We start from the raw sequence: 11813 nt of genomic DNA, 5'->3' as shown, positions 1-11813 counted from the left end.
TCTCTTGCTGGACACATCAGGGAGGGCCGGGAAGGCGCGTACCTATACCGGAGCCGGCGCCAGTGAGGGCCTGCGGGGCTTGCGGCAGTTTGCGCCGGGGTGAGCGCCGTTCACGGGCGATGACGTCGCGTTCCCGCGATGCGACCGCCCGCGGCGCCGGAGCAGTGGAGTAGTGGAGGAAGGAGGCGACCGGGAGGAGGTGGCGTGAGCGTCCCGGAGAGGAAGGAGGCGACCGGGAGGAGGCGGCGCCGCCCGGGCAAGCAGAGAAAGGAAGGAGGCGGCGCCTGGGCAAGCGCAGAGATAAGAGGAAGGAGGCAGCCGCCAGCCTCAGATCTAGATCGGGAACAGAGGGGTGGGGGACTGGGGCGACTCCTAAAACGTCCATGTAGTGCCGTTTTACCAGATTTCACGAGTAAAAATGTTGAAATGTCTGAAACGAATGTGAAAACGGCATAAAACGTCATTTTTTGCATTTTTTGCAAAATGCTCGGGCGTTTCAACATCCTCCGGCGTTTACTCGTTTAAACGTCATTTTCACGACGTTTTCACGACGTTTTAATAACCATGCTGATGGGCCGAGGAGGGCCTCTGATGTGTGGGGGAGTGTGTGTTTCCTTTGTTTTTTAATGTCCTTCTTCCCTTGTGTGTGCTTAGTGTGGTCATCGGGAGGGGCCCTAGTGGGGGTGTCTTCTGATATTGTATCAGTCTATTTGGGTTGGTGCTGCCTTGGTGGGGTGGCGCCCTGTAATATGAGGATGTTGGGGGTGTGGCTGTCTGGAGCTGTGTGTGGTTGTCTGCTTGTATCTGAGGAGTTCCCTAGGTGTTCCAATGTCTGAACAAAAATGTGTCCTTTTAAATTGGAATGCCCGCGGTCTTAACAATCCTGCTAGGAAAAAGGTTGTTAGGGACTTGGTGGCAGATTTGAGGAGCACTATTGTGTGTTTGCAAGAAACTAAGGTATCCATATGTGATGGGCTGCTCGTCAACGAAACTTTAGGCTCTGAGTTTGCAAAAAATTATGCATTTCTGCCAGCTGATGAAACCAGAGGTGGAGTGCTAGTGGGAGTTCATGAAGACTATTATCATATTGTTTCTTCCTTCACCACAACAAATGCAGTTTCAGTTAAGCTACAGGCAACTACAAGCAACGTTTCTTGGTGGTTAACTGCAGTATATGGGCCGCAGAGAGATGCAGATAAACTCGCTTTCCTCAATGAGCTGAGACAGATTAGCTTGATGACTTCTGACCTTTGGTTAGTTATTGGGGATTTCAACATGATCTTGCAGGCCACTGACAAAAGTAATGACAATATTAATCGAAGGTTGATGGGGGCTTTTCACAAAACTGTGGATGACCTGGAGTTGAAGGAGATTAACTTGAAGGGGAGGAAGTTCACATGGACGAACAACGTCACCCATACTAGAATTGACAGAGCTCTCTGCACGAGTGATTGGGAGCAAATGATGCCTAATTGCATGCTGCAAGCCATTTCTTCCTTAGTTTCGGATCATTGCCCCCCTTCTGTTGGTGGGGGACACTGTTGTCAAACCTTACAAAGGATTCATATTTGAATCTTTTTGGCCGCGGCTACAGGGATTCGCTGATCAGGTCACTGAGGTTTGGAATAAGCCGGTCGCGCTGCATAACCCATTTCTGAGGCTTCATACTAAATTACAAAGAACAGCCAAGAAGCTGAGAGGTTGGGCAAGATCTCTAATTGGAAACAACAAGCTGCTTTTGATTGCTGCCAAACAGCTTATTTGGATACTGGATGTTGTGCAAGAGTTTAGAATGCTAAGTGATGAGGAACTCAATTTGAAAAGGGACCTTAAGAACAGGTTTTTGGCGATGACAGCAATAGAAAAATTAAGAGCTAGACAGCAATCCAGGTTAACTTTCTTGAGAGCTGGAGACGCAAATTCAAAGCTTTTCTTTCTACGAGTAAATGGCAGAAGAAGGAAGAACTTCATTCAGAGTTTGAGAACACAACAAGGTGTAGTACACCTACAAAAAGACAAAGAGGAGGCAGTACATGAACACTTTTCAGGTTTGCTTGGGAATGCTATAGGCAGAAAGGAGGCTATAAACTGGGATAGGGTGAACTTGACAAGGCAGATCTATCCCACCTTGAGGAGCCCTTCTCTGAACAAGAAGTGAAAGAAGCCATAATGGAGCTGCATTCAGAAAAGGCACCTGGGCCAGATGGGTTTATTGGGAAATTTTTCAAATGCTGCTGGAATATAGTAAAAGATGATCTGCTCTTGGCTGTGCAGTTTTTCTATGATCTTCATGGGCAACACTTCAACTTGTTGAATTCTGCGCATATTGTGCTTATACCTAAAATTGTGGATACCACTGAGCTATCACATTTTCGACCAATAAGCCTAACAAGCAGCATTGCAAAGATTTTCTCTAGAATTTTGGCAGTTAGACTAGCTGGAAGCTTGGATTCACTGGTGTCCATGAATCAAAGTGCCTTCATTAAAAGGAGAAGTATTCATGATAACTTCTTGTACACCCAGAATCTAGTAAAGGCTTTACATAAAGCGGGCAGGCCATCACTTTTCCTCAAACTTGACATTGCAAAAGCATTTGACACGGTGAGGTGGGATTACTTGATGGAAGTTTTAGAGCACATGGGGTTCGGCCAGAGATGGAGAGAATGGATCTCTATTTTGTTGTCCTTTGCAACCTCTTCAGTTCTAATTAATGGTGCCCAAAGTAGAAAATTCAGGCACATGGTGGGGCTCAGACAGGGGGACCCACTGTCCCCAATGCTCTTTATTTTGGCTCTAGAACCGCTGCAACATTTGCTGACCTTAGAAGAATCTGAATCAAACCTGTCACCAATCAACACAAGCATGGCAAAAATAAGAATTAGTCTATATGCTGATGATGCAGCAGTTTTTGTCAACCCAGTGAAAGAGGAAATTGATGTGATCTCGGAAGTTCTACAAGCTTTTGGGAGAGCTTTAGAACTAAAAGTCAACATTAACGAGAGTGCAGTGTACCCCATTAAATGTGACAACATAAATATAGAGGAAGTAATGCAGAACTTCCCGTGCCAGATAAAATCCTTCCCTTGTAAGTACCTTGGTCTCCCTTTGAGTACCAGAAATCTAAAGAGAATTGAAGTACAACCTTTGCTTGACAAAATAGCCGCAAGATTACCAGCTTGGAAGGGGAAATTGTTGAACAAAGCTGGAAGGCTCACTCTTGTTAGGTCTGTTCTCACAGCAATACCAATATACTTCTTGACCGTCTTTCCATTGAAAAAGTGGGCAATAAAGAAAATAGATAGATTAAGAAGGAACTTCCTCTGGAGAGGGTCTGAACAAGCGAATGGAGGACATTGTTTAGTAAACTGGAAAAAGGCGATGTTGCCCAAGAATTTGGGTGGATTGGGGGTGCTGGACTTGAATTTTTTTGGCAGAGCATTGAGATTGCGATGGCTATGGTATGCATGGACTGAACCTGATAGGCCATGGGTGGGATCGATACCGCCATGTGATGAGGTTGACAAGCAGCTTTTCAGAGCAAGCACCATTGTACAACTAGGAGATGGAAACACAGCATCATTTTGGAACTGCAGTTGGATGAATGGAACGGCTCCTAGAGATTTTGCGCCTGGGCTGTACAAGCTAGCATGGAGAAAAAATAGAACTGTGAAGGAGGACATCATCAATCAACAGTGGACAAGAGGACTTTGGAGGATAGACTCAGTAGAACTCATGGCACAATTTGTGGTCCTTTGGGATGCTGTGCATCAAATCCAACTCACGAATACACCGGACCAGATTTTTTGGAAATGGACAGCCAATGGGGTGTATACGGCTAAATCTGCTTACCTTGCTCAGCTGAAGGGAATGTACTGCTCCTTTGATGCTGATGCTATTTGGCATGCTCATGCTGAAGGGAAGCATAGGTTCTTTGCGTGGCTCCTGGTGCAGGAGAAAATTCTAACAGCAGACAAGTTGGCGGCAAGAAATTGGCCTTTTTTTACTAACTGTGTTTTGTGTGATCAGGAGTTTGAGACGGCTACACACCTATGCCTGCACTGCCCTTTTGCACGGCATGTTTGGCACCTAGTCAGCACATGGACCGCAGGAGTGATACAAGTCCCACAAGAACAAGATGAAGGCATTGAAGAATGGTGGAAGAGCAGCTTGGCGCACCTCAGTCAAGCTCCAAAACGCTCGGTGGCAGCAATCCTCACTTATACTACTTGGAACATTTGGAAGGAGAGGAATAGAAGAGTCTTCGAACAGAAATGCTTGCAGCCGCATCAGGTGGTTTTGCTGATCAAAGAAGAAATAAATCTGAGAAGAGTGGCTTGTGGCACACCCGTGGTGCATTAGGCATAGACAGGGCCGGCTCTATGAATTCGAGGGCCCTAGAGCGAACCAGACGCTATGAGCCCTTTAGGCTAAATATTTTTTAATTTGTAACATGATAAAAAAGATATTAGTACTAATAATATATATTTAATTTGTGAAGAACATTATTGATAGTATATACAAACTAAAAGAACAGAAAAAGCTAATATAATTACCTCAAATACTTTGTAAATAAATAATAAGAAAATTAGAACATTAGAAGTTTAAACCTAAAATTGTAATATAACATTATCCCGACAAATGCTTCTTTAGGTAACATTCTAACACCTAAATTGTAAAGGAAAATAAACAGTAAAGTTAGAAGTTTAAACCTAGAAATCTAAGTATCTAACAGAGTCTAATAGTCACAAAGTAACAGATTATTAGATTAGTTATAGTTACTCACCGACGATTTGCTGTTGCTGATTGCAAAAGGTTGCTGTGGCGTGGAGGGGATGAGTCAATGTGTCACGATTCAAGGCAGGCCGGCAGCAGGCGATCACCGGACAGCCAGACACCAGCGTCGCCGGACGGTCGGACGGACGCCGGGCGGGCGGGCGGCGACAGCCAAAAAAAGGCAGGAGCACGAAGTCTGCGATGCGAAGCGACGTGACGACGGATGGATGACTCGACGCTTCAGTTCTTTTCCGTATGCCGAGCCAAGCGATCTACAGCCAGTTGCTGTTGGGCCTATACTGATGTGTATCGATGTTGTATAGTACATATTTGATCCTGCCCCCCCCCCCTCAGCCGTGGGCCCTAGGCGGTCGCCCCTCCCGGCTAGGCCCAGAGCCGGGCCTGGGCATAGATATGAGTAGAGGTGCATCAGTTTGTTATGCTAGCTACTGCCAAGTTTTCAAAAAAAAATGATTTAGGCCGGACCAACATCATGCTTGCTACCGTCACACGGGCCTCCACTGCACCAGCGAGACGGAGCCAGTCGACCCACACGTGCTGCTGTCGGTGCTGAGTCTGGAGTTTTAGGCTGGCTGAAGGGACTGGAGTCTGGAGTTTTAGGCTGGCTGAAGTCCACTTTGTTTAAAACTTTGATAGCTAGTATTTGCTTTGTGCAGTTGAGATTGTGCATTTAAAATGATTAGTAGATTTAGCCTCAAAAGGTAGTTTTGTATCATATAGTTTTGCTATGATGTGTCACTGCATCGTAGTATATTTAGGAACATGCTGATATTTATCACTCCTTTTCTGAGACTGGAAGGAGTATTTGCTTTTGGGCTAAAGCATGCAGAGCCGTCTAAGGTGTAGTACATACATCCACGAAAAGTTCAGCATAATCTAATGTAAGAGCCGTCTAAGGTTTAGTACATACATCCATGAAAAGTTCAGTATAATCTAATGTGAGAACGGGCCTCTGGTCCAGTGGTAGGACTCGAAGCTGCGACCCTACTGCTCAGGAGTTCGACTCCTGGTTCTCACAAAAAAAAATCCCCTCGCTGTGTCTCCCTTCGAGGATGTCCCGGCCTGTGGTAACGGTGCGGCCCAGCCTGGGGGCTGTGGTAGTGGTCGCCGGCCCAGGTTACGGTGCAGGCCTTGGGTGAGGCTGGGGTTCGGGGGTTTTCTCGGCCTGGCGTCGAGAGTTCTTCTCTATATGACAATACCGTTGGGGCGGTCTTTCTCCAGCCGGCCGAGATTTTTTTAGTATAATCTAATGTATATGAACAGAAGGTGCATTACACTACATAGCAGCTAAAACTCGTGCTTAAACAATTATACTACATATGACTGAAAAATGCATACATTCCTACACAAACATTCATCGATATGGCTTGCAAGTTCTTGGCATTTCCAGTTTCAGACTCTTAGCACTTGGTGCTTGGCAGAACACATGATTGCGGTGGTCCCATCATGTGTGCCATGCAATCAAAATTTTACTTGGCCACTATAAGCAGGCACTGCAAAGTGTATCTCCTAATTCTTTCCAATTCGCATGACCTCTTTATGAATTTTCATTGCCCTGATGGTTGCAGCCAAGGTGGAGCCTCCGTACTTTCATCTTTCCATTCAGTACCAGCGCAAGAACATCATACTCTTCAACATACCATAGCTCTGATACTGTCGCCTGAAACAGCGATAAGAAATAGATAACAAATGCTGTTACTTTAGCAATCAAGGTGATTTTGCGATGAAATATTTGGACAAAGGGATATGTCCAACAAGAAGCCTACCTGGAAGCCATGAATCTTCTCATTAACTTGAGCAACCAGCCCATGGAAGAACTTGACGTGATCAAAAGATGGTGCACTTTGCTACAAGAGACACAGCAATGTCTGATGAGACTACCTAAAAAGCTGAGGGACACATTAACACAAACTTTCAGAGGTTTAGCAGTGCTAATGGTTGAACTTGTCTACAGAAATGTCGATGTATTTGAGGAAAACTATGACAGTCTTATCAGCACTGCAACGTAGATTATTGTTAGCTGAAGACAGTGCCCTTTCTAAGTTTAATTTAGTATACACAACAACCAGAACAACAACAACAACAACAACAACATAGCCTTTTTTCCCAAGCAAGTTGGGGTAGGCTAGAGATGAAACCCGAAAGAAATAAGTTCAAGGTTCAGGCACATTAATAGCTAGTCTCCAAGCGCTCCTATCCAAAGCTATCTCTTTAGAGATGTTCCAATCCTTAAGGTCTCTCTTAACCGACTCAACCCACGTCAGTTTAGGTCTACCTCTACCCCTCTTTACATTATCGACTAGCTCAAGGACCCCATTACGCACCGGCGCCTCAGGAGGCCTTCGTTGGACATGTCCAAACCATCTCAGCCGATGCTGAGTAAGTTTCTCCTCAATTGGTGCCACCCCGACCCTATCCCGAATAACTTCGTTCCGGACTCTATCCCTCCTTGTGTGCCCGCAAAACCACCGCAACATCCGCATCTCTGCTACACTCAGTTGCTGCACATGTCGCCTTTTTGTAGGCCAACATTCAGCACCGTATAACATCGCCGGACGAATTGCTGTCCTATAGAATTTGCCTTTTAGCTTTTGTGGCACCCTCTTGTCACAAAGGATGCCAGAAGCTTGCCGCCATTTCAACCAGCCAGCTGAAATTCTATGCCTAACATCTTCATCAATGTCGCCATCCTTTTGTAGCACCGATCCTAAATACCGAAACGTATCCTTCTGGACCACCACTTGCCCATCTAGACTAACGTCTCCCCCCTCATGCCTAGTCGCGCTGAAATCGCACATCATGTACTCGGTCTTGGTCCTACTAAGTCTGAACCCTTTCGACTCTAACGTGCGTCTCCACAGCTCTAACTTCCTATTAACCCCTGCCCTACTCTCGTCAACTAGCACCACATCATCAGCAAAGAGCATACACCAAGGGATCTCACCTTGTATATCCCTTGTGACCTCATCCATCACTAAAGCAAATAAATAAGGGCTCAATGCTGACCCCTGATGTAGGCCTATGTTAATAGGAAAGTCAGTGGTGTTGCCATCACATGTCCGGACAAACGTCGTCGCATCCTTGTACATATCCTTAATGAGGGTAATGTACTTAGTTGGGACTTTGTGCTTCTCCAAAGCCCACCACATGACATTTCTCGGTACTTTGTCATATGCCTTCTCAAGGTCAATGAAGACCATGTGCAAGTCCTTCTTCTGCTCCCTATATCTCTCCATCAATTGTCGTATTAAGAAAATCGCCTCCATGGTTGACCTTCCAGGCATGAACCCAAATTGGTTTTGGGTCACACTTGTCCCTCTTCTTAGGCGATGCTCGATAACCCTCTCCCAAAGCTTCATCGTATGGCTCATCAGCTTAATCCCACGGTAGTTAGTACAACTTTGAACATCGCCCTTGTTTTTGAAGATAGGTACTAATATACTTCTCCTCCATTCTTCCGGCATCTTGTTTGACCGAAAAATAAGATTAAAAAGCTTAGTTAACCAAACTATTGCTCTATCTCCTAGGCATCTCCACACCTCAATGGGAATACCATCAGGACCCATCGCTTTACCTCTCTTCATCCTCTTCAAAGCCTCCCCGATCTCTACCTCCTGAATTCTCCTCACAAAACGTCTGTTGGTATCGTCAAAAGAGTCATCTAACTCAAGGGTAGGGCTCTCACTCTCTCCATTAAACAACTTATCGAAGTACTCTCTCCATCTATCCATGATCTCCTCATCCTTCACTAGCAGTCGATCTGTCCCATCCTTAATGCATTTGATTTGGTTGATGTCCCTTGTCTTCCGCTCGCGGATCCTAGCCATCCTATAAATGTCCTTCTCCCCTTCTTTCGTGCCTAGCCGCTGATACAGGTCATCATACGCCTTACCCTTTGCTACACTCACAGCTCGCTTTGCAACCCTCTTCGCTAATTTATAGCCCTCGATGTTGGCTGCACTCTTGTCAAGGTGGAGGCGCTTGAAACACTCCTTCTTCTCCTTAATAGCCTTTTGCACCTCGTCGTTCCACCACCAGGTGTCTTTCCCCTCCTGTTTGCCTCCCTTACTCACGCCAAACACCTCTGAGGCCACCTTCCGAACACATGTTGCCATCTTTAGCCACATGTCATCTGCGTCTTCTCCTTCTTCCCAAGGCCCCTCACCTAGCATCCTTTCCTTAAACGCTTGTGCCGCTTCCCCTCTAAGCTTCCACCACTTTGTTCTCGCAATCTTAGTACATTTGTCCCGGTGGATACGTACCCGAAGACGAAAGTCCGCCACCACAAGCTTGTGTTGAGGGACAACACACTCCCCAGGTATCAGGAAGACTCTCTCTCCTGAGTCGTCTCAACATAGCCGGTCCCAAGCCCGGGTAAAGGAGGAGGGTTGCGTTAGGTTTTGGCAAACCAGCATAAAAAATGCCACTCTAATGGATATGAAACATACACAACAACCAGAAATAGTAAAATAAAGATGAAAACACTTTTACAAGACACAGCAATGCCAAACAGATTCTTGTCCCAGTCAGGGGGCTTATTGTGTGGTTATAACTGATATTAAAGAACCTAGCCGCTCGAAAGTTTGAATGTAGATAACATCTGCTGGCGTCCAAAATGGAATCAAATATGTAAGTGTTCTGTGAAGTAAAACTTAAAAGTCATAGGTGGCCTACCTCTTCTGGGAGCTTAGGATGTCCCAGGATTCTTGCAAACGAGGTGTGAAGCAGAACAGGATCATACTGTCAAATGCAAAAAAATGAGGTTAAGTGACAGATTCACTAAAATGTGCAAAATGCCATGTTAAGAGCCATCATTCTGCAATAACTATGTACAACACAACTATGCTGAATCCTGAATGCTAAACTTAGTGAGGACCTGAAATCAAGAAAAAAATTGTGCTTTTGTTGATGTTCCTTTGTCAAAATAATGCTACTTGTTGACAATGGGGATGGAAACTTGGGTAACATTTCAATCAGACTAGTCTGAGCAGCGCATACCAGTTGCTTTTGAGGTGCTCGAGGGAGAGCTTCTCTCAATCTTGAGCGGATTTCTGCAGGATCAGTACCAGATTCAACCTAAACACACCACCAAACAGAATTACCTATATTTCGGTCTGAAACTCTGAATACATGTCACAATAGAGGATTGCACGCTAAGGTTACTCGAACTTTTCTCACCAATGAGAAAACAAAGAAATCCATGAACTCCCAATTTAGAGACAGAACAGGGTGTTGTAAAGTTCCAAACCTGCCACAGGCCAAGAAGAACACCAGTTGACGTCAAAACCACTCGATCCAATACAATTTTAAGAGGACAAACAGTCTTGGTGACTCTTTTTACTGCCTCCACTTCAGCTTGAATCTCAAGGAAACACATAAATATGTCAGCAAGAACTTTACTCCTATGCTCAAAGAAATCAAACAGAGGCTGTGTTCACCTCGTCATCAGTTGCTACAATGGGCTCCAAGTGATGAGAGGCGTGAAACATACTGAAGTGGTACATGGTTGTATTTTGGAACCAGATTACTGCAAAACAATCAACCACAAAGTATTCAAGATCAATTGCGCCAACAAAGCTGTAGCCCTATGTGCAAGTAGCCAAGCAATCAAGAACTGAAGGCAACTGAACCGATAATTATATTTAGCAGCATTCAAGCATTAGTGGCTTTAAATCACTAGATCAAATTCTACAATTCTGTACATATGGGATACCATACCATTACAAAAAACTTTACCTTGATCAAAATAAGGAAGAAATGTTTCCTTGACAGCCTTCCTGCAAGCATAAAACATACTGAATAAAGCAATGTTCACCTAAGGAACAATTATAAATTGCCCACCTGACTAACTTCTACAGGCTCTAAAGGAACTCGACCGAGTGGGGTACGACGGCCTCAACCATTTTTCATTAAGAGGAAGTAACCGGCTTCCGGGTCGAGAAAACCCCCCGAACCCTGGCTGCGCCAGGGACGCAGGGTTCGAACCCCAGACCTGTGAGGTGATGCGTGAGTGCTTTGACCAGTTGGTCTAGCATCCTTTGGCAACTTCTACAGGCTCTAGTACCTACTAAACTTAATTTCTTCTCTCTTGCAGAGAACAAAAAAAAAAATAGCTTCATTTCAGCAATGAGAAAAAGAATGGCAAGGAATTTAGTCGAAGCTCATCACTCACGAGATCACAGTGGCGAATTCAGGGTCCAGATAGAGCACATTTGCGCGCACGGGCGGGTTGGCGGCCTGCCAGGCAGCACCAAGCACATTTCAGTTCGGCATCGACACCACAGCCAAGCCCCAAGCACATGCCAACCAGCCTGAGCAGTAGAGCGCAGGGGTGGGTGAAGAAAGGCCGCACCTTGAGCCTGGGCACGACGGCTCCGTCATCTCCGGTGTCGAAGAGGTCCGACAGCGTGAGCGACTGCGACGTCTCGCCGCCCCTGAGGAACGCCGCGCCGCGCTCGTCGATGTCCCGCGCCATCTTCGAGTACAGTTCCGCGCGCCGGGCCGGCACGGAGCCGGAGCCGCCTGGGGCAAAACCAAGAGAAAGGGGCAAGATTTTCACAGCTACTGGAGGAGATAGAAAACCGATGGATGGAAGGTTCAGGAGGGTCGGTTACGAGGGGAGACGGGAGGGTAGGAGCCCATGGACGGCCAGCGGAAGAGGACGACGAGGAAGAGGGCGGCAGCCGGGAGGAACCAGACGGCGGTGCCCGGAGATCTGGGACGGGCAGAGCTGTTCGGGGACCTCTGGGCCATGGCCATCAAAGCTGGTTTGGTGACTGCTGCTTGATGCGTGTCAAGTGGTTTCGGGGAAGTTCCTGTCTTTCCCCGTAACCATGTTCCCAAACGCCAAATGATTTGGCTGTCACTGTATTATCTTCCAATTTTCGTTTCTCAGGTGTTATGGCACGCGTGAATTTTTTTAATTACAAAGTACACCTCAAACACTTAAAACACATGCACACTTTACCTTTATGAAAACACGTACCCTAACCTAGCCTCGCTGTCGACAAGATTACAGG

At 46.0% G+C, this 11813-nt stretch overlaps 1 protein-coding gene across 1 annotated transcript; it reads right to left on the bottom strand.

Moving 5' to 3' along the window:
• Positions 1 to 5692: 5692 nt before the first annotated feature.
• Positions 5693 to 11598, bottom strand: LOC120679644. Its single transcript, XM_039961283.1, has 11 exons — positions 11409 to 11598; positions 11147 to 11316; positions 10967 to 11031; positions 10531 to 10571; positions 10233 to 10321; positions 10043 to 10156; positions 9793 to 9870; positions 9469 to 9534; positions 6561 to 6641; positions 6046 to 6454; positions 5693 to 5732 (listed from the first exon to the last, which is right to left on the bottom strand). Exons 1-10 carry the CDS (start codon positions 11551 to 11553, stop codon positions 6332 to 6334), a joined length of 972 nt encoding a protein of 323 aa, XP_039817217.1. The 5' UTR covers positions 11554 to 11598; the 3' UTR covers positions 5693 to 5732; positions 6046 to 6331.
• Positions 11599 to 11813: the final 215 nt, after the last annotated feature.

Source organism: Panicum virgatum, chromosome 6N (genome assembly GCF_016808335.1).
Source record: "Panicum virgatum strain AP13 chromosome 6N, P.virgatum_v5, whole genome shotgun sequence".
Lineage (NCBI taxonomy): Eukaryota > Viridiplantae > Streptophyta > Magnoliopsida > Poales > Poaceae > Panicum > Panicum virgatum.
Note: the sequence above shows the minus strand (reverse complement) of the source record. Positions and strands in the feature narration are given on the sequence as shown.

Excerpts from the sequence above, each read along its gene's own strand:
- LOC120679644 (XM_039961283.1), bottom strand. The coding sequence starts at position 11,553 with ATGGCCATGGCCCAGAGGTCCCCGAACAGCTCTGCCCGTCCCAGATCT. Across the intron at positions 10,322-10,530 it reads TCTTCCTTATTTTGATCAAG|TAATCTGGTTCCAAAATACA; the intron begins GTAAAGTTTTTT and ends ATTGTTTTGCAG. Across the intron at positions 9,535-9,792 it reads GAGCACCTCAAAAGCAACTG|TATGATCCTGTTCTGCTTCA; the intron begins GTATGCGCTGCT and ends TGCATTTGACAG.